At 38.5% G+C, this 25,556-nt stretch overlaps 1 protein-coding gene across 3 annotated transcripts in view; it reads right to left on the reverse strand.

Annotated features, from left to right (window-relative positions):
* Positions 1-25,556, reverse strand: part of fnbp1l (formin binding protein 1-like) — a 71,342-nt gene that overhangs the window by 8,071 nt on the left and 37,715 nt on the right. For 2 of the 3 annotated variants that reach the window (XM_066692484.1, XM_066692482.1), the window contains exons 2-11: positions 18,206-18,321; positions 14,317-14,367; positions 12,989-13,136; positions 12,643-12,705; positions 11,295-11,399; positions 10,692-10,820; positions 10,014-10,160; positions 8,376-8,579; positions 3,957-4,066; positions 197-329 (exon numbers count right to left, since the gene is read on the reverse strand). In XM_066692484.1, coding sequence (XP_066548581.1) covers positions 197-329; positions 3,957-4,066; positions 8,376-8,579; positions 10,014-10,160; positions 10,692-10,820; positions 11,295-11,399; positions 12,643-12,705; positions 12,989-13,136; positions 14,317-14,367; positions 18,206-18,321 — 1,206 coding nt within the window. The remainder of the gene's footprint in view (positions 1-196; positions 330-3,956; positions 4,067-8,375; positions 8,580-10,013; positions 10,161-10,691; positions 10,821-11,294; positions 11,400-12,642; positions 12,706-12,988; positions 13,137-14,316; positions 14,368-18,205; positions 18,322-25,556) is intronic. The other variant, XM_066692483.1, reaches the window with a different exon arrangement.

Here is a 25,556-nt window from a genome sequence, read left to right on the forward strand (position 1 = left end):
AAAAGCAAAAGCTCATAGACTCCCAGTATACCAGAGGAGGAGCTGTTGCACAAACAATGGGGAAACACTGGCAACTCACTGCCACTCAATTGGGCACCCTATTGCATCAAAGCCTTTCATAATATTGGGACCTAGAGATATTTAGGCCTATCTGTAAACATAAGAGCTTGTCTCTCTCTCTCTGCTGAGCAGTTACCTCATTCTTGTGGATCTCTGATCGAAGGCGCTCTATGTTGCACATGGTCTCCGATATTTTGGGCTGCAGGCTCCCGGGATCTCCCATTTGGGGGCTTTTCTCATAAACATCTTTCATTTTGTTCAGTGCATCTCTGCAGAGAAGAGAGATGATAAGAGAAGAGATAACTATGAGGTTCAAATATTACAAAAATTAAACCATGCATGTCTTTAAAGGTTCTGTTGTGTCAAATATTTTAAAAACATATAATTCATCAAAATGATTATTTTAATATTAGTTCTTGTATTCATGACTGCGTTCTCACCAACCGCTTCATGTGCCTTTTATATGTAGTGTTTTTGTCTAAATATAACTTTAAGTGAGTTTCCTTTCTTCTTTTTTTTTAACATTTCTATAGAAGGTGTACAACAAGATTTGTTTCATTATTTTACACAACTACCTTGTGTTTTGCCAGGTTTTAATATTTAGTTTGTTACTATTGTTGTAGATGCACAAAGTTAGAGCCTGTATCTTGTAAAACCCACTGCTAGTTATAAACTAGGTATTACTTACGTCTTGAAAAATATAGAACTATAAGAAATAATTATTTGATTAATATACATAATGAACTGATGTTATGTTTTGTGATGAGTTCATACTTTCTATATGGATAAAGAACATACAGTGAGGGGAAAAAGTATTTGATCCCCTGCTGATTTTGTACGTTTGCCCACTGACAAATAAATGATTAGTCTATAATTTTAATGGTAGGTGTATTTTAACAGTGAGAGACAGAATAACAACAAAAAAATCCAGAAAAACGCATTTGAGGGATGAATAAGTATTTGACCCCCTATCAATCAGCAAGATTTCTGGCTCCCAGGTGTCTCTTATACAGGTAACGAGCTGAGATTAGGAGCACTCTCTTAAAGGGAGTGCTCCTAATCTCAACTCGTTACCTGTATAAAAGACACCTGTCCACAGAAGCAATCAATCAATCAGATTCCAAACTCTCCACCATGGCCAAGACCAAAGAACTGTCCAAGGATGTCAGGGACAAGATTGTAGACCTACACAAGGCTGGAATGGGCTACAAGACCATCGCCAAGCAGCTTGGTGAGAAGGTGACAACAGAAGAAACACAAAATAACTGTCAGTCTCCTTCGGTCTGGGGCTCCATGCAAGATCTCACCTCATGGAGTTTCAATGATCATGAGAACGGTGAGGAATCAGCCCAGAACTACACGGGAGGATCTTGTTAATGATCTCAAGGCAGCTGGGACCATAGTCACCAAGAAAACAATTGGTAACACACTACACCGTGAAGGACTGAAATCCTGCAGCGCCCGCAAGGTCCCCCTGCTCAAGAAAGCACATGTACAGGCCCGTCTGAAGTTTGCCAATGAACATCTGAATGATTCAGAGGAGAACTGGGTGAAAGTGTTGAGACCAAAATCGAGCTCTTTGGCATCAACTCAACTTGCCGTGTTTGGAGGAGGAGGAATGACCCCAAGAACACCATCCCCACCGTCAAACATGGAGGTGGAAACATTATGATTTGGGGGTGTTTTTCTGCTAAGGGGACAGGACAACTGCACCGCATCAAAAGGACGATGGACGGGGCCATGTAGCGTCAAATCTTGGGTGAGAACCTCCTTCCCTCAGCCAGGGCATTGAAAATGGGTCATGGATGGGTATTCCAGCATGACAATGACCCAAAACACACAGCCAAGGCAACAAAGGAGTGGCTCAAGAAGAAGCACATTAAGGTCCTGGAGTGGCCTAGCCAGTCTCCACACCTTAATCCCATAGAAAATCTGTGGAGGGAACTGAAGGTTCGAGTTGCCAAACGTCAGCCTCAAAACCTTAATGACTTGGAGAGGATCTGCAAAGAGGAGTGGGACAAAATCCCTCCTGAGATGTGTGCAAACCTGGTGGCCAACTACAAGAAACGTGTGACCTCTGTGATTGCCAACAAGGGTTTTGCCACCAAGTACTAAGTCGAAGGGGTCAGATACTTATTTCCTCATTAACATGCAAATCAATTTATAACTTTTATGAAATGCGTTTTTCTGGATTTTTTTGTTGTTATTCTGTCTCTCACTGTTAAAATACACCTACCATTAAAATTATAGACTGATCATTTCTTTGTCAGTGCGCAAACGTATAAAATCAGCAGGGGATCAAATACTTTTTTCCCTCACTGTAACCAGAGTAAGAAAACCAATTGAAAAACAACAGTAGATACTGCATACATATATAGCACTGTCATATATACTTCTACTGTGTTTGAGGCGAAATTTTGTGTGTCGTGTTTCCACTTACTGTAGGATTTCACAAATGAGTCCAGGAATCATTTAGAAATTCATCTACATTACAATAAGACTGTGAACAACTTTCCATTTGAAATCCAAATGAAAAACCTCCTCTAACAAAAACCTATTTCCTAATCTTTTATTACCCAATTTGAACTTTGACAGCAACGGCATTCTTTCAGTTCCGTTTTCCTGAGAACGATGACATTAAAATGTGGAGGTAGAGCGGCCCGGAGGATACCTAGGCTCTTAAGAATACATTTAGATCTGGGCTGCACCATTTACATTTAAGAAAACGTATTCATTCTGCAGAACCAACTGTGAAAATATTTGTGGCTTGTGTTGAAACTCCAGTAGACGTAAAACAAGACAAGATATTAGTGTATATATAAGATGCTATTTATCGAGCTGGAATCTATCATGTAAGCAATACTGAACACTGTTAAATTGAAAACTCACCAAATAATGGCGGATGTCATAAACTGGCATGTGTGTTATTTCAGAGTTTCCAGATGTGCTGGATCTTCCTGGATAGCGGAAACACAACGGAAAACTACAGAAGCACTGGATTGGTCTTCCCCACAGCAACTCGAGTCATTATGGATATGAATCCAACTGAGTGTTAGCATTTCATGGCCTTAACGCAAAACCACCAAAGTAGAGAATGTATTTTGTTTATATGTTACACTCAAGTTCGGTATTATAATAACCAAGGGGAGAAAAAGGGTGTACCTGAAATCATCAATGTAAAATAAATAAAAAAAATAAAGCGTTTGATAATGGATGGGAGATATTTTTCCACACAATAGCTCCATTGGCTGGAGGTCTGGAGAAAGGCTGCACCTAGTTGCCATGACTGCTCTACCACACCTGCTGTGTTCACAATTCAAATCAGACACACCTGTAATGACTTGGCCAGATCACTCCCTATATAAGGTGCAGTTTTCCTGCAGCTGAGAGCAAAGTACCTGAGCAGAAAAGCAACAAGGGAGTGCTAGGAGAGCACTCTTTTGGACTTGCCGCGGAGAAGACAAATCTAGTGCTTCTGTACATTTTCCGCAATCCAGAAAGTTGACATGACACGACAAGGATTTCCACAAGGACTATGAAAACAAGACTATTCAGTTTCCCCACAGCTTACAGCACACATGCATACTCTGACATTCCAGTTTCCTTTGTTTAAATCTGTACACCATATACATCATTAATAAACACTGTTAAAGCTATCAAAACTCAGTTCAGTCAATGTCATTCTATAGCCCTCACTGAAAACACCACCTGAATAGATTAATATTTATTTTAGGCAGGCCTATCTTCGAGCAAGGGAATAACAAATCCAGAATGGGCTTCACTGAACTGAGCTGATAAGCTTAGACTCATTAATCTAGTCACTGAATTCCCCGACCACACAAAAAGCTGCAATTGTCGAACCCGGATCGCATCCTGCTGTCCTAGCGGCGTAGTACCTTTGGTCCACCTCCTTCTGCAGTTCTTTGCCGAGCTCATCAATCCTCTGCTGAAGTTTCTTTCGCCGCTGTTCTGGGGGAAGGTGACTAAAATCTTCCAGTGTCGGTCCCTGCAAAATCACACACACAAAAATAAAACAAAACACAAACAAATCAATACCACGTGTGCACCATTATGAATGTATTTATTTTAAATAAATACAGCCAACACTTGGGACGAACACTCAGTTTTTCACATCAAACACTACAAAGGGAGAAGAAAGTTAAAGTGTTTGTTTCATTTTTTTGCAGAAAGAAAACAGTTTAACGGTTCAAGTAGTTAAGAGAGGCCTTTCTCCTTCAGGGACAGAAGTCATAAGTGTCAATTAAGAAAAGGCAGTGATGGTATAACAAGTGGAGAAGAATGGGTGGGGGAAGGCAATGTTTCAAATGTATTAGTAAGTAAAGTCACTCCAGATTCATGCTCGAGGACAGACTGCAACAATCCAGCAGGGAGAAATCTTACCAACTTTAAAGACCACTGGCCACATCATTCAGTACAGCAAGGGGGGTTGACAAAAATACAAAATAAATAGAATACAAATAAAATAAAAGGCAGTCTTGAAAATGTCCTTGTACCAATGATAAGAAAATCAAATGAGGTACCATCATCTACAAAGTATTTTGCATATCCTCTACACAGTCTTCTAAGAAGGATTTTTTATCTTCAGCGCAGGATGAGCTTTTCTATATTTGAAAGTCATTATAATACATTATAGATAAATGTTTGGGTTTATTCAGGTTGTCATACTGGTTTATGAACATTTGGTGTACATTAAACGTGCGTTTCAACAATCAAGATTAAAATACGATTTATACATTAATGTACCCACTTCCCTCGGTAACCCTATAAATGATTCTTGTTTTGTTTTTATTTTCCATATATTTTGTCGGGTAGCCATATGAAGCTAGAAAGTTCTGTGCAGAAGTTAATACAGGTACGAGAGACACAGAAAAAGGAAAACATTCTATGTAGAAGATAATTCATGTTTACACAAAATACTACCTTGTATTATCTTTTAACAGGCACAAAGATGCTTCTGTAGGATAAAAGTGATGCCCCCTCACCCAATGCACCCCATGGCTGTGTGTGTGTTTGATTGAGCACTACCAGCTCACCAGACAAACAGCTGTTTAATTAGATAAAGCAGAATATGGAGTACACAACTAGATGATCCTAGTCTATTGACAATGTCACAGTCTCACAGCTAAACAAAGCATGAGGGAATAGGAAGTATGGAGAAGCATCTATCTTTTGCATCAGACGTCAGCAAGCATAAGAAATGCATTTCCTAATTGCACAGACTGTAGCTCTTAACCTGTTTGACCTTCAATCAGCTGACAGACCAATATATCAAAGACTCACTGCACCCTATTGCACTAAATGAATTCATTTTTTGCACAACATGTTCTTATCAACCCTGATTGGTTAACCCTAGACTTTCAAATACTAAGGTGCACTTTTAGGACAATGGCCCACCCTGAACACCTTTGTATGATGTTATAATGAGGGAATGCTGCTTAGCTGGAACTTACTCTCATTCCCCCATTCTATATTCAATACATTATTTATGTGTAGTGGCAACAGGTCATATACTTCTTAAAATAAAGAAAAGCAATTTGTACACCAGGCTTCAAGACTTTGACCCAATTAGAGATGCTTTTATCATTATTGAAAAGGTTTTTCATTTCTCTAAGTCAGCAGTTACTAAGTGACATGTTTCCTGGTTCCAGCATCCAACGCCTGAGTAATTCAAATTGAATTCTGTAGAAATGCTTTATAATATTACATCAGACACCCATGCACCTGTACCCCACTGCCTCCTTGGGCTTTTGATTTACGTCTGCCTTCCATTAGCAAAATTACTGCCATGCTTTCAACATTGTAGAGGAACAGACATCTAATTAATTCCCTTAAATCAGAATACTTGCTCTTAATGTTCCCTGTGACATCCATTTCTCTGTGTAGGTGGTACAATTTAACAAATAACTTGCCAGAATAAATCATCCTTACACTGGAACATTAGGCTGAATACTCTATGAGTTCTAATTGAGAACCTTTCATTTCATAGAATCTTCCATTAAATAGCTATGAATCAATTATTTTAAATGGGCAGTCTTAACTGGAAATGGGCTGAAAAGGTCTTTTTAGTATGTGGTTATTTTCAGTGCTAGTTCTGAATGAAGTAGAACAAACTAATTAAAAATGCACAGTAAAAGACTAACAAAGAGCCAAAAAACTGCACTTGTTTATAAAACTATTGTGTTCTTCATGCTAGGTATAACTGGTGGTCATATACGCTTGTTGTGCAAGGGAAACTGTATTTGGAGTATCCAGAAGGTTACTTTGTGTAAATGAGGCATTACACCACAGTAAAATTGAGTACTGTTTGCTTAATTACCCCAGACAGCACTGTAAATACAAATAAAGCCTCAAAATATCCAGAGTGTTAAGTTTTCATTTTCACAATGTAGGCTGGCTTTTATGAAGCTGTCAAAGCAACCTATTAATCTTCTTCTACTTAATAATAATTGCCTATAAAACCCAACATATAATTACTCTCCCCAATCAGTAACAGTAACTGATCACCTGTTCACTCAATCAAATCGGTTACAGCTGATCAGCATTACTGCTTTACTGCGTATGGTAATTGAAAACCCATATTCATTAAACAGGGACTTTGCACTGGGACTAACCATCATTACACCACATCAAGTCATCCATAAAATGTCCCTGTGACTACAGAGAAACACGATTACATCGTTACAGGTGACAGTAGTGCAAAACAATTTAAAACCGAAGCAGACCTTAGTTTCAGGAATGCAACTGGAAGAGAGATGGAAGCTTTAAAGATAAAACACATTGAGAATCACAGCAAACGCACCACCCACATGCCTGAAGTCTCTTACCCCTCTTTTCAGCCCCCTAAATGATGAAATCCTGGGCTTCACTGTCTTCATTTCATTGAGACAGTAAGCTATAGGGTCACTGGCAAATTTGGGAGACTGAATGTCACTGAAAGTGAAGGAAGGGCAGGAGTGGGGCGGGGAGGAGGGTGGAGACTGGAGCAACAAACAAAACGAATGAGATAGTTGCTTAAATCATCACTAGTTCAACCCAGAATAAATGGTGAGTGTTAAAATTAGCATTTAGACACTAATGAGGATGAGATGAAACTCAAAAGTACGATAAAATAATGGACAGATTAAAAACAATGTATGAAAACCTGCTTTTCATTTACAAAAGGAGAATGATCTCATTGATTCAAAGAGCAGGACTGTTACTAGTGTGGGTTCTCATACAGATGAGATATGTGATGTCACATGACACCATAGATATCATGATGGAATTCTCTTGACCCTGTTCTTCTTTGCATGTAAACCACCCTTTCTAACCATTCTCCCGTGACACTACCACGATAGTTGAACACATAGTTAAATTTGAAATTTGAACTCTTTAAGTTTCTTTTTCAACATGGGTTCACAGCATTGTAGCCCCAGGAGAGAGGATTATGGCTCAAGGAAAATGTGTTGAATTTGATTCACAAACACATGTAAACCCAATGTCATCGTTTCTTAAATGACTACTGCCATGAAATGATCTGCATGAAATTCCCCCACAGAGCTCTGATTGCCATTTACAAATATTTCTTCTTTTCCCTTTAACTCGATTGAGTGGAATGGTATCAAAGGGAGGAAAACATCTTCGGTTTTTACAACTAGATTATTAAGTAACAGATAAGACATGTTCTTACAAGTGGGGCTTCTATACAATGTAAATGATGTTATTGACTAACGAGACATAACATAAGTTCTGTATACAAATACAAAATCCAATAATAAGCCTGGAGCTATGTGGAATAATTATAAAATCAAAGGAGATCCTAACATGTTAATCCCTTCCTTTCCAATTCTATAAAGACCTATTAAACTCAATCACCTCTAAATACAAGTACATTACTTCAAACCTTGACAAGCAGCAAGGTTCATAAAAAGAGCAACTAAGAGCTGTGACTGGATATTGTCCTTGCCTTTCTCGGACAAGCACTTTGAGAAGTCATCTGTCACAAGGACTCCCCACTGGGAATAGCTGCATTTGTTTTTTCCTGACAAGTTCAAACCATGTAACAGAACTGCACATACCATAAATCGTGCAGAAGCACTTCTATTCAAAAGCAGTGTGCATTTATAGAGGTGAAAATCATGTCAGAGTTGTCTTCGACTGGGGGGAAACAATCCTAGATAGGCTCTTGTCTTTTGACTGTAAAACTAGTGCACTTGATCTGCAGCTCTGATACAATCAGGACTAAATTTTATCTTCAAATATGATAAACACAATACAAAAAAATACAAAAAATAATGAATATTTAAGCTGCTAACCTTGGGCTTTTTCCCAAACAGCCACAGTTTGTTCTTGGCCTTCCCTATGCTATGCTTGGGATCGGGCTTAGTGGAGTCTATCTTGGGAGTGCTGATGGTTCCGTCTGAGCCTGTCCGGTAGATGTTCTGACTGAAGTCCTCGAAAGGAAATTCCCCTGGTGGCTCAAACCCAGATTTGAAAGACTCCACTACTATCAGAGAGTCCTGGAATGACAATGCAGAAGAGATGATCAAAGCAATATCCTATCAGAAAATGATTTCATGGAGCAATGCCCTTTCAAACTGGACCATGAAAAACACCTACTATCCTCTTGAACACCAAATAGCTTCATGCAGCTGTGTATTATCTACTCCCACCTATACAAGCCGTCATGGAGACATGGGTGTCAAACTGAGCAGCCCCCCGGTGTGTACAGTCACTGTCCATTGTCCCAATAGATCCATCTAAAACATTTCTATAATGTCATCCTTTCATCTTCTTGTGGATTAAGAGTGTGAATGTACTATTTATTACACTTTGCAATTTGTTCAAAAAGGGGAATCCAGCTGTGTTCTGCCATGGTGGAGTGCACACAAGCTGTAATTAAACAGCTGTTCCTTATATGATATAGATAATTCATTTTGTGTATATTATAATTGAAATATTAACAATAAGCATCAATGTAAGGAAGTATGTCTGTGAAAAGTCTGAGCCGAAACGTAACCAACCCTTATTAATACGGATGGGAAAATTATAATTCAAGATGCGTAAGATCACCTTACCCGACGATATCCAAGAACATGCCTATCACTTAACTGATGGGATTCAAGTATTTTCAGCTACTAGTCGTAATGCATGAATAGGTAACAAGTTATAAAATGAGTAACATACAAATAAGGTTCATGGATCAAGTTTTATAATAAAAATAACCAAGGTTAAAAAAACAAAAAATATTTCTTAGCACATATGTGTTTGTCACATATGACAGAGTATTTCAAATCAGAAAACAACATTTTGTTAAACATCTTTTTTAAACTACAGATGTGAGCAGGACATTATTATGCAAATTTAATCACAAAGGATCTTACACTACTCTGCATAAAGATCGTGGAAACTAAACTATTGAAGAACCAGAATATATCTTCATTAACCTTTTCAACCAAAACCGCGGTCTTGTTTATCTTGGTGTGTTCATATTTTTCTTGATTTTAGATTCAGTTTCAAAGCATCCTTTAGGACTTCATTTCGGTTTATGAGCTGACATTTCAGACTTGTATTGTAAACTGACATTTCAAACCAACTTCAAACTGATCTGTTATTTGTAAAACATTCGAATCAAGATTCTTTGGTGAGCACCATTGACTGTTATACGTTGTTGATAATTTTACGGTGTCTGAAATACACATGCTACACATGCAGAACAATAAGGAAATGCTAACCATACTAGGAAATTATTTTAGAAAGAGACAGACAGAACACACTTATATTGGCTTTAACAGCTCATGCACTCCTTTAAAGTAGTGTCTGTGGGCATGCGTGTTGAGAATCTTTTGGTAAATATTATCTGAACCCCTGGCTATAGGACTTATTTGAGAATTCAAGGCGTTTAAGCAACCAGACAATCCAAGTTTGAAATCACAGAAACCGTTTTTTCTTACCCTGCGTTCATCCACTGATTTGGCGGCAGATACCATTCCTTCGAGACACTTTGAGATGATCGGAATTACGCGACGTTCCACCTCAGCAAAGGTTTTGTAACTGTCCCCCAGCTTCACTGTCCTCCGCTCATCCATATCTTGCAGGTTCTAAGGGCAAGACAAAAATGGTGCCAAAGTACCTTAGACTCAGTCCCTGAGGCACAAAATTACACACAATACTGACCTCACTGCAGTTCCTGTGTTATGTATATAGGTCTAGTGACTGAGACCTTGTGCTTGCTTGAAAGTAATCTGCTCAAAAGATTCAAGGGATATTCCCATCAGCTTTCATTGGCCCGGGGTTAGAGTATTCTCTGACAAAGGGTGGGAAACGTATTAAATCACACTAACATTTTGTTTATGTTGGTATTCTGAGTTGATACAAGAATCAAGATCACAAGAATGGGGCTCCCAAGTGCCTCAACCAGTAAAAGCAGGTTGAGTCTATAGTCTAGATTTCCAACATGGACTGTTAAATAGCCAATCGTTTCCAGGATTCCCCCGCAGGACAGTATGCTATTGGCCGAGCGCTCCCAGGGTGGGTGAACTCTAGTCGGCTTCTTCTGCGGCAGAGATGTATGTGCCTTGCTGCAGTGTTAGAGCCACCTGCAACCCCGTTGATTATGAAATGCAAGTTACCTTAAATATTTGGGGGATTGCCGCATTAAAATGTTTCCATTGTTCCCCATTGAAGTTCTGTAACTGAGCCGCATACTCATTCTTACTCTCATCAGCCATGTGCGTCCGCAGGTACAGCTGGGATTTAGCCTGTGAAATGCATACAAAGTAGAATTAACTCTGACACATTCCAATTTACTGGTTCTTCCCAAAATAAAACCTGTAATTGTAATTTTATTATACTAATATAGGAATATTATTATAGAGTGCAGATTACATTATTTTCAAATCTACCTATTAGTTACTGTTCAGTTTTGTTGTTTATTATTTAGTACTTACACAAAACAGTATAGATCATGACAAAACTGCATTAATGTCATTGTGTTAAAGAAAGATTTGTGTTGCCTATGTGAGCTGCAGTTGTTTTGATTGGTTCCAACACTGTGCTTTCCATTGTATGTGTACAAGTACCATCTAACATCTCTACTTAAACAACATTACATAAACATTACTTTTCTATTCACTGGGTCTTACCTATAATTGTGTTTGGAGTTGTTAAAATGACATCAAGTTATTTACAGTCTGAAAAAGAGGTTATAGACAGAAGCAGAAATGAAAACCTACCTTCTCTACCTCAGATTTAGTGGCATTAACTTCATTATCTAATCGTTCATAGTTTAGCTGTGCTTTTTCGGCTTCCCTGCACTCTCTTTCAAACTTCTTCTTACTCTGAAAAATGGAAACAGACAAACAGACTTTTGATTTGAAGGATCAAGTGAAGGTAGTCTTTGCATTCCCCTACATTTAATTTGTTATAGAATAACTGACCTGGGGCTCAAACACCAGAAAAAGACTTACAGAAGCTTAAACAGTTATAAGGAATAAACAGACTGGGGTACAAATGCAATATGTGCCGTTGCAATGCCAAAACATCTGAATTCCATTATATTGTACTGGATCACAGAAGAATACCTAAAGCATGACAACATTAGAAATCACAACTCAAGATTGAGCCAGCAAACTCTGCCCTCCCTTAAGAGCCCCAAGATGGAACAATCATTTGGACGTATTAGGGATATGACCTTGTTCTTTTTTGAGTCACATTGGTTATTATTTGGAACAAAAAGTCCCTTCCTGTTTTGTAGAAACAGTTTAATTTGGTTTCTGAATGTTCATCAACAATCATTAGGGGAAGACGAGATACTAAACAAAACAATCATGTTTTTCCATAAATTCTGCACTCGCAAAGCAGTAGGAAACAACTTGCTTCAAGTGAACCTCCCAAAGAATCTGAATTTTGATAATTGACAACACAGCATGCCATTAGAAAGGATTCAACTACATTGTCATGCCTGCCAATCAAAAATCAATAATTCACAGGGAGACAGAACTCTTGCACAGTAAATAATTAAGGACTTGGCACCTAAGTTGATTACGTCAAAAACAGCAGAGTAAACCGCCTGCCACCCAAGAGCATATACCAAACAAACAAACAACCACTTGAAAGTATTTAATCTCTATTATCCGCGGATCAATATGCCATGAGCACTTTGTGTCATCATGATCAGCACAAGAATGAGCAGTGGAACTAAACCTGACTGCAGACTAGTTTATCAAATATAAGGTTACATCTGGCTCCAGGACCCATTTAATTGACCGGAAAGGTCAGAATTAAATCATTAAAGGATAGAGTCCAAAGACTTATGCATTCATTAGCATACTTTCAATTCTGGAGCAAGGTTAAAACCCTAAAACAATACAAACACTTCGTGATCTAAAATGTGATGCACATAAAGCTCCGCATAAACAGACACACAGGTACGGTCTGCCATGCTGTATTGCCCTTGCTGTAGGGGAAAGCCCACTCTGACCCAGCAGCCTCAGGTAACCAGACCTCAGGCCACAGTTGCACTCGGTTGCCGTCTATACTGGAAGGAAAGAGGAGAAAAAAAAAAAAAAAAAAAAAACTCACATTATCCATCTGTTTCCAGCAATGGTCCAAATATTGTTGAGCTTTCCTGCCTTCTTGAAGATGCTGTCAAAAATTCAAAATAAAAAGTAAAGCGTTTTAAATGATATATTTTCAGGTGTTATTTCTGATTGAAGTAAAGGTCATGACTGAAGTTAACTACTCAAAACTACATTTACACCATGTTTGTATTATAAAGCAGAATTCAAAAAATCGAAAATTATAATACCTAATTAGAATCATATTCCACTGGAATTTAAGGTCATAGGGAAACAGCAGCTAAGATAAACAAAAGGTTCTAGATATTCAGCATAAAAGCAAAAGCAGGATAAGCAAAAACATCCCTTACATGTTTTCTTTCCGATTTGAGCTCTTGAGAATAACGCATGAGCTCTCCGTAGACCTTGTGCCCCATCTCTTCAGCCACCACCTCTCGCTGCCCTGCGTAGTCATTCAGTTCATTCAAGATTGTATAGAAGGACAGACAAGATGAAAACCTGTAGGGTCAAACACATTTTTAAAGTTTCAAAATGTAGTATGGGCAGATTTACAATTGTTTGGGGGGGGGGGGGGACCCATGTTGCCTGTGCGCTCAGGACCCCCCTCGGATTCAAACCATTTCAGAGTTCAGCCAGCCGAGAGACTGTGCTATGCCAAGAGACCGATCTCCTGACGTGGGGTGGGACTGAACTGCACACAATTTACTATACATATATAGATTTGTAGTTATATTTTTTAGATAAAAAGCTGATGAAGATCCTGTCCCCTTGATGTACCACACCAAAGTGTTGCACCAAACCAACTATATTGAGACCTCTCAATCAAAAGCAATTACTAATAAAGGAAGCGCAATACAACTGAGCTCCTCCCACTTCCACTGATCAAAAAGTAGATTTTCTATCAAATCAAATGCATGATCAGTTTTTTTTAAGGCCCTCACTCCGTCTTGCCAAAAACTATACAAAAGGGGGAGAACAGAGAAAAAAGGGGGAAGGCTGGAAACACAATTAGCTGCCTGAGTTCATATTGACACAGAGTAAGGAAAACTCCCTGCTTGGCTGAATCTACTTAATTAAAAATGGCCTCAAAAATCACCCTCCCCCTCTAACCCTAATGAGAGTCAGGCCAGAGGAAACACATTTTACATCATTAAGGCCGTGTGTGGGAGCCCCAGGTGGCACATTACTGGAGACAACAAAGATCAAATTAAATCAGAAAAGCACCTCCCCCACCCCATCCCTCACACACATTCACTCTCCAGTATTAATGTAAAGTTGTGTGTTATTCATGTTATGACCCCTCATTTTGTTTTATTTACAAGGACTAAAAAAGCAATGGTTAAACGATGCATAACTAATGTCATTCGTTTGGAAAATGCGAAAGCTCTTTAAACGACTCCCCTTCTGTAGCATCATGTGGAGTCTCACTGTGACATTAAAGAAGGCCAGGAGATTCCAGTTGGTTTTATTAATGCACCGCAAAGCTTCAGAGAACAAACAGAATTCCACAGTGTCAAAGACTGCTTATACTATACTAAATTTATATAAGTCCAAATATATCCCTAAAGATGAACACATTTTCAGAAAAGTAGGATTGACAACCATTTTCTAACATTTGGCACAACCGAAACACCCATGTAAGTACCCATTGTTTTATCGAAGTGAATTAAAAACCTACCTTGGCTCTTCATCTTTGGGGCGTTTAGGGCAATATTTCTTTACAAGGTTCCTGTAACAAGAACAAAACAAAAAGGAAGGAAATCATCTTCAGTAAAAATCTCATCAAACCATCTACTGAACTTGACACATGCCGAACAAAGAAGCTGACACCTGGATTCAATTCCATGCATTCGTTTTATTGCCGGAAAACACACATACTGGGACTCCAGTAAGCACACGTAGCCAGCTACAGAAATGTCAAACATCAGAGAAAGTCAGTGCCAAACTGTTACAGTTTAGCATTTCAGTTTCACTAGGAAGATTTGCTTTCTGTTTCAAAGAAATTCATAAGGTTACAGAGTTAATAGTTTACTGCTGGTTTGGCAAACTCTTATGGAAATGTATTAAAGAGATACTTTAGTATAGCTGTCCAATAACTTGAAACAAAATTTAACAAATGTCAACAGGGACAGATTTCAGAAGTCCTACTTACGACAGTGAAATCCTTTACACAAAAAAATAGCAACAACAACACATAAATACACAGGCTACATGCTACTCGATTCAGAAGTAAACAGTTAAACACTGTTCCAATGCAAACAGTTAAGTGGGTTACCAGCGTTCCATTGCTAATACAGAAAAATCCCTTCACATTTCAGTTATTTCTGTTGTTCTGGATCTAAAGCTTAAGTAGGTCAATACAGACGTATAATTGGCAGCGTAATTTATTTATTTTTTTGTTATTTTGGGGTTTTGATTTTCCCCAACTGCATCCAGAAAATAAATTGAGAGGCAAAGGATGAGCATTCATTTGAAAAGTCTTGACGAAGAGGAAGACACCGCAGTAGGGGCTGCTTTCTTTGTTCTTAAGGGATTGGTAAAACATATGAAACGGAAAGGGCTTGAATCTCTAAAGCCCAATTCATGTGGGGGTCCTCAGACTGGCTCAAAAGCAGAGGAGGTCTGGGTCTCTGTAGACTAGTTTACACTGAATGCCGTCTGTTCGCGTTCAATTAGTTTTCCGAGAGAGGGTATACATAGGGAGGGAGAGGGAGAGGGAGAAACCCTAAAATCTGGTATATTAAGAATTCCTATCCTCTCTTGCTGAGGGAATTGACTTCCACAGCTGTGCTGAATAATCAATACTAATTATTGCAGCTGTCCTTTGCTTGAAGTGTCCATCACCTCAGTCAGCATTTTCCAAAGCCCCCCAGGAAAACACTATTGTGACAACACTAATAAAGACAAAAACTTTAATAAAGTCAGTAAAGGGACATAGCAGCAGTATGGAGTAGTGGTTAGGGATCTGGTTCAGTCAGGGGACACAGTCACTGTACCTTTGAGCAATGTACTTAAAGCTTCTGCTAAGAAATATAATAATAACAATAATAATAATAATAATAATAATAATAATAATAATAATAATAATAATAATAATAATAGCAGGCCCTGAAAGGCATCTTATAGATAATTTAGTTGATGGAAAACAAATGTAAACTTCTGCAAAAATAGAACTAGAACTGCACGTTTTATTTGTTAATCTAAAATTGGGTCTCATCTGCTAGACTAAACTCATTTGTGAGGACTCGATGCTCTCTCAGAAAATAGTTTTTAGTTTTTAGCTGACATTTTTGGAAATTGAAAGTATTCAGGGAGGCTATACCTAGTAATTAATGACATTTTTAACTTGTTATTACTACATAGTTAACACTTTACAATAGGTCTTCCAAATTACAATTTATTAACATAGTAGGTACTAATTAACTACATGTTAGTTACTAATAAGAACAGTATAATTAAGCATTTGTTAGCATGCTCTTAATGTGTAACAATTTGTACTTAGATATACTATTAATCATTTGCCCGGTAAGGGTACCTATGGAACTAAGCCGGCAGGCATGGCCCACTTTTGGTTAACAAATGCTTAATTAAGTAGCTAGTATGTTAATAAACTGTAATTTGGGAGACCCAGTGTAAAGTGTAACCATTACATCTTTATTTGGTTGAAGTCTTTATAAACCATTATGATGTGCTACTTTTATTTGTTTGTGTTAGCATTCATTTGTGCATAGGAAAAACCTTAAACATACGAGTGCAAAAACAAATCACAATTATATTTTGTAGGGTTGGGAAGTGAGGTATTGTTTTACTGGATGAATACCGCACACTCATTATAATTCAGAAGGCGATGTGCTGTACAATACTGTATCTAGGCAACATCCCAGTAAACCTGCTGGGAGGGATTGTAGACTAAGAGGAGGCTACAGCATTAAAAAAGACTAATGTTAGTCAGTCTCTTGTTATATATACACTATTTTAGGACACAGGAGTATTAATTGACATCTCAAAGGTGTGGTATATCAAGCAGATTTTGTGTTAAACAATGTTACATACCAAGATTGTGGTCTCTTATTTATAATTTTACACAGTAATAAAGTAATCCATTTAAACTCCGTGAAGCAATCTCTAATTGAAAGCAAGTACTGATCAGTACACAACCATTCACAATGATTTCAAAGTTTCGCTTACATGCACACACACAGAATAAATACATTCAAATTGAAACAAGAAAAGACAAGCTCGGAAATAAAGTCTGTGATTTGAAAATACGATAAAACAGTTTAGATTTTGTATTTTGTTCTGGGAGGGGAAAGGGGATAGTGTTCTTTGCAAACAGAAAATCAGAGCAGACATTAAATAATGAATGGGTGAATTCCCTTTAATGAGCTGGTCAACTCAGACTTCACTCTGAATGCTCATAAACTGACAGACCTGTATTCTGGTCACAGCACAGATGCTAGCTCCAATTCTGTGGAGCACCAATGGAGCAGACGAAGAAAAAACAAAAAAACACCACAAATGGTGTTCTTTCTCGCTGACATGTTAGAAAGCACGTTTCCAAACAAGTGTCGGCAATTATCGTGGGGCGAGATATCATATTCGCGCATTCGCCAGCGATTCTGATGACAGTGCAGTGGGGCCCCAAAAATACAATAGAGCGCTGTTTTAAGACCTGCTGAAACCAGGTTTATTTCCTGGCGCAAACTGAAACACAGTAACTGAACAGGCTCTGATCAGATGAAAACTATTCGGCATCTGAATGACAGAACAAGAAATTAAAAATTAAACCGAACAACATTTGTCCTAATTTAACAATAAACAAATAAAAATAAAATAACTCCTTTTGCAGATAGGGGTGTGGTGCAGCAGTCCAATGCTGGGCCAACTCCTCCCTTCTTGGACAGGGAGAGCACTATTTCTATACTTCACAGGTAGAAAGAAATTGTTGCACCTTGTAATAGATGTTGATAGATACCTATGTCTATAAAACTGGTGAAGTAAATCAGCAGTTTATTAATTTAAATGCCTACACTATAGTGCCATGCATATATAATTGTTTGTCAGTATTACCCCCAATAAACCAGATTGTCTGAATTTATACCCTTAGCCACCTGAAATGTAGTAGCTACTGGCTGTAGTGGTTCTGGCAGTTTTGGCATTTCCTCCTTCATTATGCTAATCGCTCAGTTGGAAAACTCCAGTACAGTAATCTGAAGGTTTGGAAGACGTTTATGTATGGTGCAACTTTGTTATATATAATGGATGTCACTCTGATACAATTACACAACTCGCTTTGACTAATGTGCTTCTAGGTGAGATGCGACAAAGGCCTCCACCACACGCTGGCAAAGCCATGAACTATTTTTTTTTACACTGTGACCTCAAACAGCCCACAACCCATTTATATCGCATCAAACGTTCACATTGTGATACCAGATTTCTCTGGTTCAGGATTCAAAACTTGTGGGGGTAATGGGTAAGTATTGAGGCACCTGGCAATACAGTAGAAAAATACAAACTGACCTAGTCACTAGTGTAGAAAGTGCAGTATAAACAAACAGAATTACCTCAACTGTTTTGCATAGTTCTGTTCAATCTCCGTCCTCTCTTTCACAAACTTTGCATATCTTTCCAGGAAGTCGATTCCCCATTGCGTGTGTTTTTCAAGGTTGTCAAATTGGTCCTGAAAAATAAAAGTTTGGATGTTAAGGTGTAGCAACATGCCCAATACACAAAGAAACAAGAGGAAATGCATATAATAGCACAGAATGGCTATTGTCAATTGTCAATAGCTTTGTCAATTCTGTGGTACAAGATAAAAATCCATAATGATCATGATTGGTACTGTCCTGGGTATGACACGACTTCATACTCACTTCTACATGAAATATGAGTGTGTTGAAATATGTAAAGGTGATTGTTTTTATAATATTCTTTTTGCTGTGTGCAAAATCACAAAGGGACATTGGAATACATCAAGATATCTGTGGCTGCACATAGGCCTTGTTGAGATAGCAATTTGAAACTCAAACCCAAACGCATTTATCAAATACAGCACCAAAAACCAAGCAAATAAAATCATAGGTCTACAGAAACTAAATTGTAACATAATAATTGGAGCATATTCAGAATCAAATCGCTAAACAGGCTACATCTAGGCAATACAATGTGCATGTCTGTTGGTTCACATAAATTAGATAGTTTGTTCTAATTTGCATGTGTGTGTTTTGTGTTTAGAACCAGATATCAAATTACTCACTATAAAAAAGTATCTTAAATGACATGCCTTAATACGAGTGCTACTCAGATATGATCATTTATCTCTTCATGTAAATATCTATGGTTAACTTTACAGGTCCTGCATATTATAGTTTCCCTGTGTTCTTGAAATAACAATATGAACCCAACTGCTGTCATCTACTGCGCTTTTCTTTGGTGTAGGGGGACGATTTCCACAGTCTTTCGTTTCCTGCTGCAGCATCTGGTTTGTTGCATCATGAATAAGTAAATTCTGTACTTTTTTGTAACTCGGTAGAGTTGTAAGAGTTCCTAAACAAAATGTATGTAATATATTAAGAGGCATCTCTGGGTAGGTTTCTTTAGGTAATTCTAAAGCACAATATGTGACCTTTAAAGCCATGTTTTAAAGCTGTGTGTTTGACTGCCATGGTACTGCAGGAATGGGATGGCAAACCGAGGACTGTTCAGAAATAGTCAGAGAATTCAGTAGGCACTGCATGGCAGTATGGTGTAGTAAACTGCTTCCAGGTCTGCTTTGAACTTTTCTGTTTTTCAGACAAGGTTTATGGAGGATATTCCAATGCCGAAATTACAAAGAAATAAATGCTGAAATAAAGTGAATTAATATTATGTGATATATATATGTCACTCAATTTACACTTCTGCTTCAAAATACTCATTTTCTGCTTTTTTACACTTTCCCGCTTCTGCATTTCCTTATCAACTGTTTTTTTTCAGTTTCATGATGACAAATTGCCTGCTGTCAATCAGAGACTATGGGTCTACATTATCATCTAAGAGTTGACACCAGAATTCTCTATATTAAAAAATTATATATAATAAATACAATGTGAGGATTAAATGTTCAAAGATGTGTCGTGAAGGGAACAATAGATTCTCAATACTTCCTCTATATCACGGTATGTGTAAGGTTTTAGTATGGTTCCCGCAGATGGGAAGAAATATATTGCTGCTCAAAAGTAATGTCAAGGCAGACTAACAGAATATACATTAGCAAACAGGCAGGATGCCAAGCAAAGGGTCATGGGAATGTCACAGCAACTTCAAGACTAGTCAACAATCTCAGAAAACGGGATGTTGAGGTTAGACGTCTGGTTTCAGAGTAGCAAGATGAAATAAGAATGTATGATTTAATTTTAAAGCATCATTAGATAAGCATTCATCAAAACAATAAGTGTATGAGGCTTTCCACTTAATTCCATTAAGCATATTGATTGTGTTTCCCTGTATACACACCAATAAATAGTATGAACAAAAATGACTGGGTAACAGAAATACTTTGTCGCCTTCCTCATAATCAGTTAAACATAGAATGTTTTTGATTGGTTTGTGGGAACTCTGAGCTCCATAAACGCCAGTTTGGAGAGGAGTAAAAAAAAAAAAACATAGGAAGTGTCAGCACCCATACTCGGGGCCATGCACCAGCATACACTGCTTTCACCTTCCCTCGGCAGCCTGGAACTGCTTCTTCACCAGAGAACAATCACAAGCCTGCAGTTTAGAAACTGACGCTTTACAGTTTGTGACATTAGCCTTTGGTCTAATGACTGATAGGATCATAACTCATCACCAGTGTGGTGGCATGCAGGTAAAAAATAATGTGTAAGGACTCATGTTAAAGCGCTAGGTCTGGATTTTGGATAATACTGTATTATTTAACAATGGTTTGCACCTTAATGTTAATTTGGATTTTGGTTTCATTTTTCAAAACTATTAAAAAAATTGTAACCAGCCATAACAACCTTAAATAACTACCTGACTACATGACTTATTTACCAGCATGTTAACACAGCCAGTGTTACCCCAACAAGGATTTACAAGGATGTTAGATGTTAACCGTTTTCTTCGTACATGTAACCAGGGAATGACAAGCAAATCAGATTACCAAATGAATAAGCAAGTTGATATAGTCACAGAAAAAGCATCAGTTAGGACAATGTTATATAGTGTGACACGGTGTGAGATGCAGGTCGTGTGTTCGGGGTCAGGGGTTTCCTGAGGAGGATTGTGCAAACTTCCATAAAAAAATAAAATAACTTGCGGTTTACCAATCAATGACTGATACAGTTCTGTTGCAATAATGCAGGTAATGCATACATGTTAAAATTTCAATCATACCCAAATAACTCTGATCATTGCCACCTGCTGCCAGAGGTTTCAGCAAGACATGAAAAGATGAAATCGTTTCTAAAGGGAAGTCAATTTTGTAAAGGTTAACAATTAACATGACAACAGTGCAGAGATTCAAACAGGCAGTGAGGGGGAGGGTAACAGTTCTGTTAAAATATTCCAGTGGATTTAGCAAAAGTAATCTTAATAGCATTCACAGATTCAGACAGGTTATGGTCCCCTGCCCAAAACCGTAGCAATGCTATTGTGCCAGATTTTGGGGCTGGAAAATCCATTTGGTCTTCTATTTTTAGTGAGGACTTCTGTTACACAAAATGTTTTAGACCCTGTAACACTTACCAAAGTAGTGCAGTTTACAGTATTCATTTGTTCATTATACAATCATTAGAATATTTTGGAAGCATTTCACTGCTGAACTGAAGCACAGATGTGTCATCTCAGAGATCCTGACCTAAAATTCTTTGGAGGTATTTCAGTATGGACACAATTACTTTGTGATTAGTACATTACACAGAAAAGTGAAGATGGAGGGAAAAGACAACTGGGAGTTCTAGTCCCACGCTGAGGCCTCAAAGAACTGCACTGGTGGCCACATTAGCCAAAAAACAAAACCATAACATACAATAAAAAAATAAACACTGCTTTATCAGTATAGTTAGAACCAGTCTGTCTGAGCCCTGTTGCAATTTCAGGAAAGAGCACTGGAACATACAGTGATGGAAAAAAGTATTTGATCCCCTGCTGATTTTGTACGTTTGCCCACTGACAAAGAAATGATCAGTCTATAATGTTAATGGTAGGTGTATTTTAAGAGTGAGAGATAGAATAACAACAAAAAAATCCAGAAAAACGCATTTCAAAAAAGTTATAAATTGATTTGCATGTTAATGAGGGAAATAAGTATTTGATCCCCTATCATTCAGCAAGATTTCTGGCTCCCAGGTGTCTCTTATACAGGTAACGAGCTGAGACTCTCTTAAAGGGAGTGCTCCTAATCTCAGCTCGTTACCTGTATAAAAGACACCTGTCCACAGAAGCAATCAATCAATCAGATTCCAAACTCTCCACCATGGCCAAGACCAAAGAACTGTCCAAGGATGTCAGGGACAAGATTGTAGACCTACACAAGGCTGGAATGGAATACAAGACCATCGCCAAGCAGCTTGGTGAGAAGGTGACAACAGTTGGTGCGATTATTCGCAAATGGAAGAAACACAAAATAACTGTCAGTCTCCCTCGGTCTGGGTTTCCATGCAAGATCTCACCTCGTGGAGTTTCAATGATCATGAGAACGGTGAGGAATCGCCCAGAACTACACGGGAGGATCTTGTTAATGATCTCAAGGCAGCTGGGACTACAGTCACCAAGAAAACAATTGGTAACACACTACGCCGTGAAGGACTGAAATCCTGCAGCGCCCGCAAGGTCCCCCTGCTCAAGAAAGCACATGTACAGGCCCGTCTGAAGTTTATCAATGAACATCTGAATGATTCAGAGGAGAACTGGGTGAAAGTGTTGTGGTCAGATGAGACCAAAATCGAGCTCTTTGGCATCAACTCAACTCGCCGTGTTTGGAGGAGGAGGAATGACCCCAAGAACACCATCCCCACCATCAAACATGGAGGTGGAAACATTATGCTTTGGGGGTGTTTTTCTGCTAAGGGGAAAGGACAACTGCACCGCATCAAAGGGACGATGGACGGGGCCATGTACCGTCAAATCTTGGGTGAGAACCTCCTTCCCTCAGCCAGGGCATTGAAAATGGGTCATGGATGGGTATTCCAGCATGACAATCACCCAAAACCCACAGCCAAGGCAACAAAGGAGTGGCTCAAGAAGAAGCACATTAAGGTCCTGGAGTGGCCTAGCCAGTCTCCAGACCTTAATCCCATAGAAAATCTGTGGAGGGAGCTGAAGGTTTGAGTTGCCAAACATCAGCCTCGAAACCTTAATGACTTGGAGAGGATCTGCAAAGAGGAGTGGGACAAAATCCCTCCTGAGATGTGTGCAAACCTGGTGGCCAACTACAAGAAACGTCTGACCTCTGTGATTGCCAACAAGGGTTTTGCCACCAAGTACTAAGTCGAAGGGGTCAAATACTTATTTCCCTCATTAACATGCAAATCAATGTATAACTTTTTTTGAAATGCGTTTTTCTGGATTTTTTTGTTGTTATTCTGTCTCTCACTTAAAATACACCTACCATTAAAATTATAGACTGATCATTTCTTTGTCAGTGGGCAAACGTACAAAATCAGCAGGGGATCAAATATTTTTTCCCTCACTGTAAGATTACAAGGCTACAAATGAGAGAAGTCCATCTGTACATTTGGATGCCATGCTAAAACAAACTGATCTGTCGGTTTCATGAAGTACCCTAGAGTGTCTGCTTCAACAATATGACTGGGTAACTCAAACGTCCCAATCAAGCACTTCATCACTTCACTTTATCAAGCACTTCCTCTACATTTCCACCTGTCCGCTCACTCGTGCATCACTGAGGACAGCAAAGGTTGTTGATTGGGTTGTCAGCTTTTCTGGGTCTTGAATACTTTCATACTTTTCTGTTCCATCAAAACCTTTTCTGTCCCAGGCCTATAGGACAGTGCTTTAAGGCCAGTAATGAACTTGAATTAAAATAAGTGACACTACTACGACGAGGTTTAAAAAGACGAGGCAAAGCTGGTTAAAAGCTGGAAATACCGGGTAAAGGAACCTCAGTCATAAGAGCACAGGTGCTTTGGCCTTGGCTGCAAGTTAAGCCTGTGTCAGAGAAACTGTTTGTTAGGCAGTATTCACCCTGGGTGCATTTCAAACATTTTCAATTAAATTCCATTGCATTGAGACAATGCATCCATGTACAAGTTGTTCACACCAGCCTTGGGCATTGTTTAGAAATAAACTAGGGCTAGTTGTTCTTCCTAGGATACTATTCACTTATGTTCATATTGCAGTAATCAAATGAACACTGTGTTTTTTGTATTATAAAACACTGGTTGTTTACATTAGCATCAAGTTTGTGAAAATGTGGGCACATCAGCAGATTAATTGCTCTTAATTGTCTCTCCTCTTTAACTTTTAGCACCCAGCACTGGTCCCAACTCTGAATAGAACCTCTCTCAGTCTTGAAGGAAAAAAAGCAAATTATATTTTAGTGTTTTTATGGGTTTTGTCAAGCTCATTTTGAACAGTGGTTCCATTTCCAACCATTGCCGAAATCACTCCACTGGAAATTTTCTGCACCTGTTTGAGTGCCGCATCCACATATGTAAATGTCAAAACTAACATCCGTGTCATTTCTGGATGTGTGAAATGTCTGGTTCGTTTCATTCTTTTGTAAAAGAACCGAGACCTCCAGTGTTCACATTCAGGTTTTTCAAGGAAATTTACTCCAGTGATTTCAGTTCAGTTTGGATCATTTGGTTTGCCACTCAAACTCAGTTCTTCAATAACAGTTCGACCAATAAATGTACTCGCTCATAGAGCAGGTGGAACCCAGCAGCCCAGATGTTGCTGGTTCGAGTGCAGGCCCCATCATTGCCTGAAGTACTCTGCTTTTTGTTCCATACATATTTAGGGTTTAATTAATTTACAAAATTGTGTAGCACCATTATACAATGGGCATGGGTTTTACATTTTTCTCTTCAACCTGGCATGTGCAAATTGGCCATAAAAAGGGTTCTCACAGGCTCCATGTATCAGGTGAAAATACTGCCATTAAAACAGTTTCTTGTTATTTTATTAAAGTTTTATTATTTGAATTGAAACAGCCAGTCTACAGTCTATTTGGATTCACAAAAACTGTATTTTGTCTGTTCTCAAGCACAGTTTTTCAATCACCGGGTGATTCCCATAGTGCTAATGGTCTTCTTTGGGGCTTAACATGTACATGCTGGCATTTGGGTTTGCACGGCTGTTAGATAAATCTGTTCACAGTGTGACAACTACAGCACTGAATAATCCAATCATCAGTGGTTCTAATTACAAAAAAAAAAAAAAAATTATATATATATACACACCACATCAGGGATTCCCCAATTGAGTAAAAGCCTGAGCCAGTATTAATCTGACCTTTTTGTTTTACAAACAGGTTAAATAAAAAATGGTTTGCTTCCATAGAGAATAATTGCGAATAATTGTTAATTTCAGGCCCTTCTGATATTACACAGGCATTTGTATGGGCAAAAAGAGTAATGTTGAATTAGAAATGCAAAAGCAAAACCAGCAAAGAGCAGATTGACAAAAGTGATTCTGCAATCATGCAGGGTAACATAGCAAAAGAGAAAAAGTGCCGGGTTCAAGAGTTCATTTATTTAACAATACAGCCCCATTATAAAATCATTACCTAACAAGAATATATACACAGATCAGCCATAACATTATGACCACCTGCCTAATATTGTGTAGGTCCCCCTTTTGCCGCCAAAACAGCCCTGACCCGTCGAGGCATGGACTCCACTAGACCTCTGAAGGTGTGCTGTGGTATCTGACACCAAGACGTTAGCAGCAGATCCTTTAAGTCCTGGA

Source organism: Amia ocellicauda, chromosome 19, assembly GCF_036373705.1.
Source record: "Amia ocellicauda isolate fAmiCal2 chromosome 19, fAmiCal2.hap1, whole genome shotgun sequence".
NCBI classification, from domain to species: domain Eukaryota; kingdom Metazoa; phylum Chordata; class Actinopteri; order Amiiformes; family Amiidae; genus Amia; species Amia ocellicauda.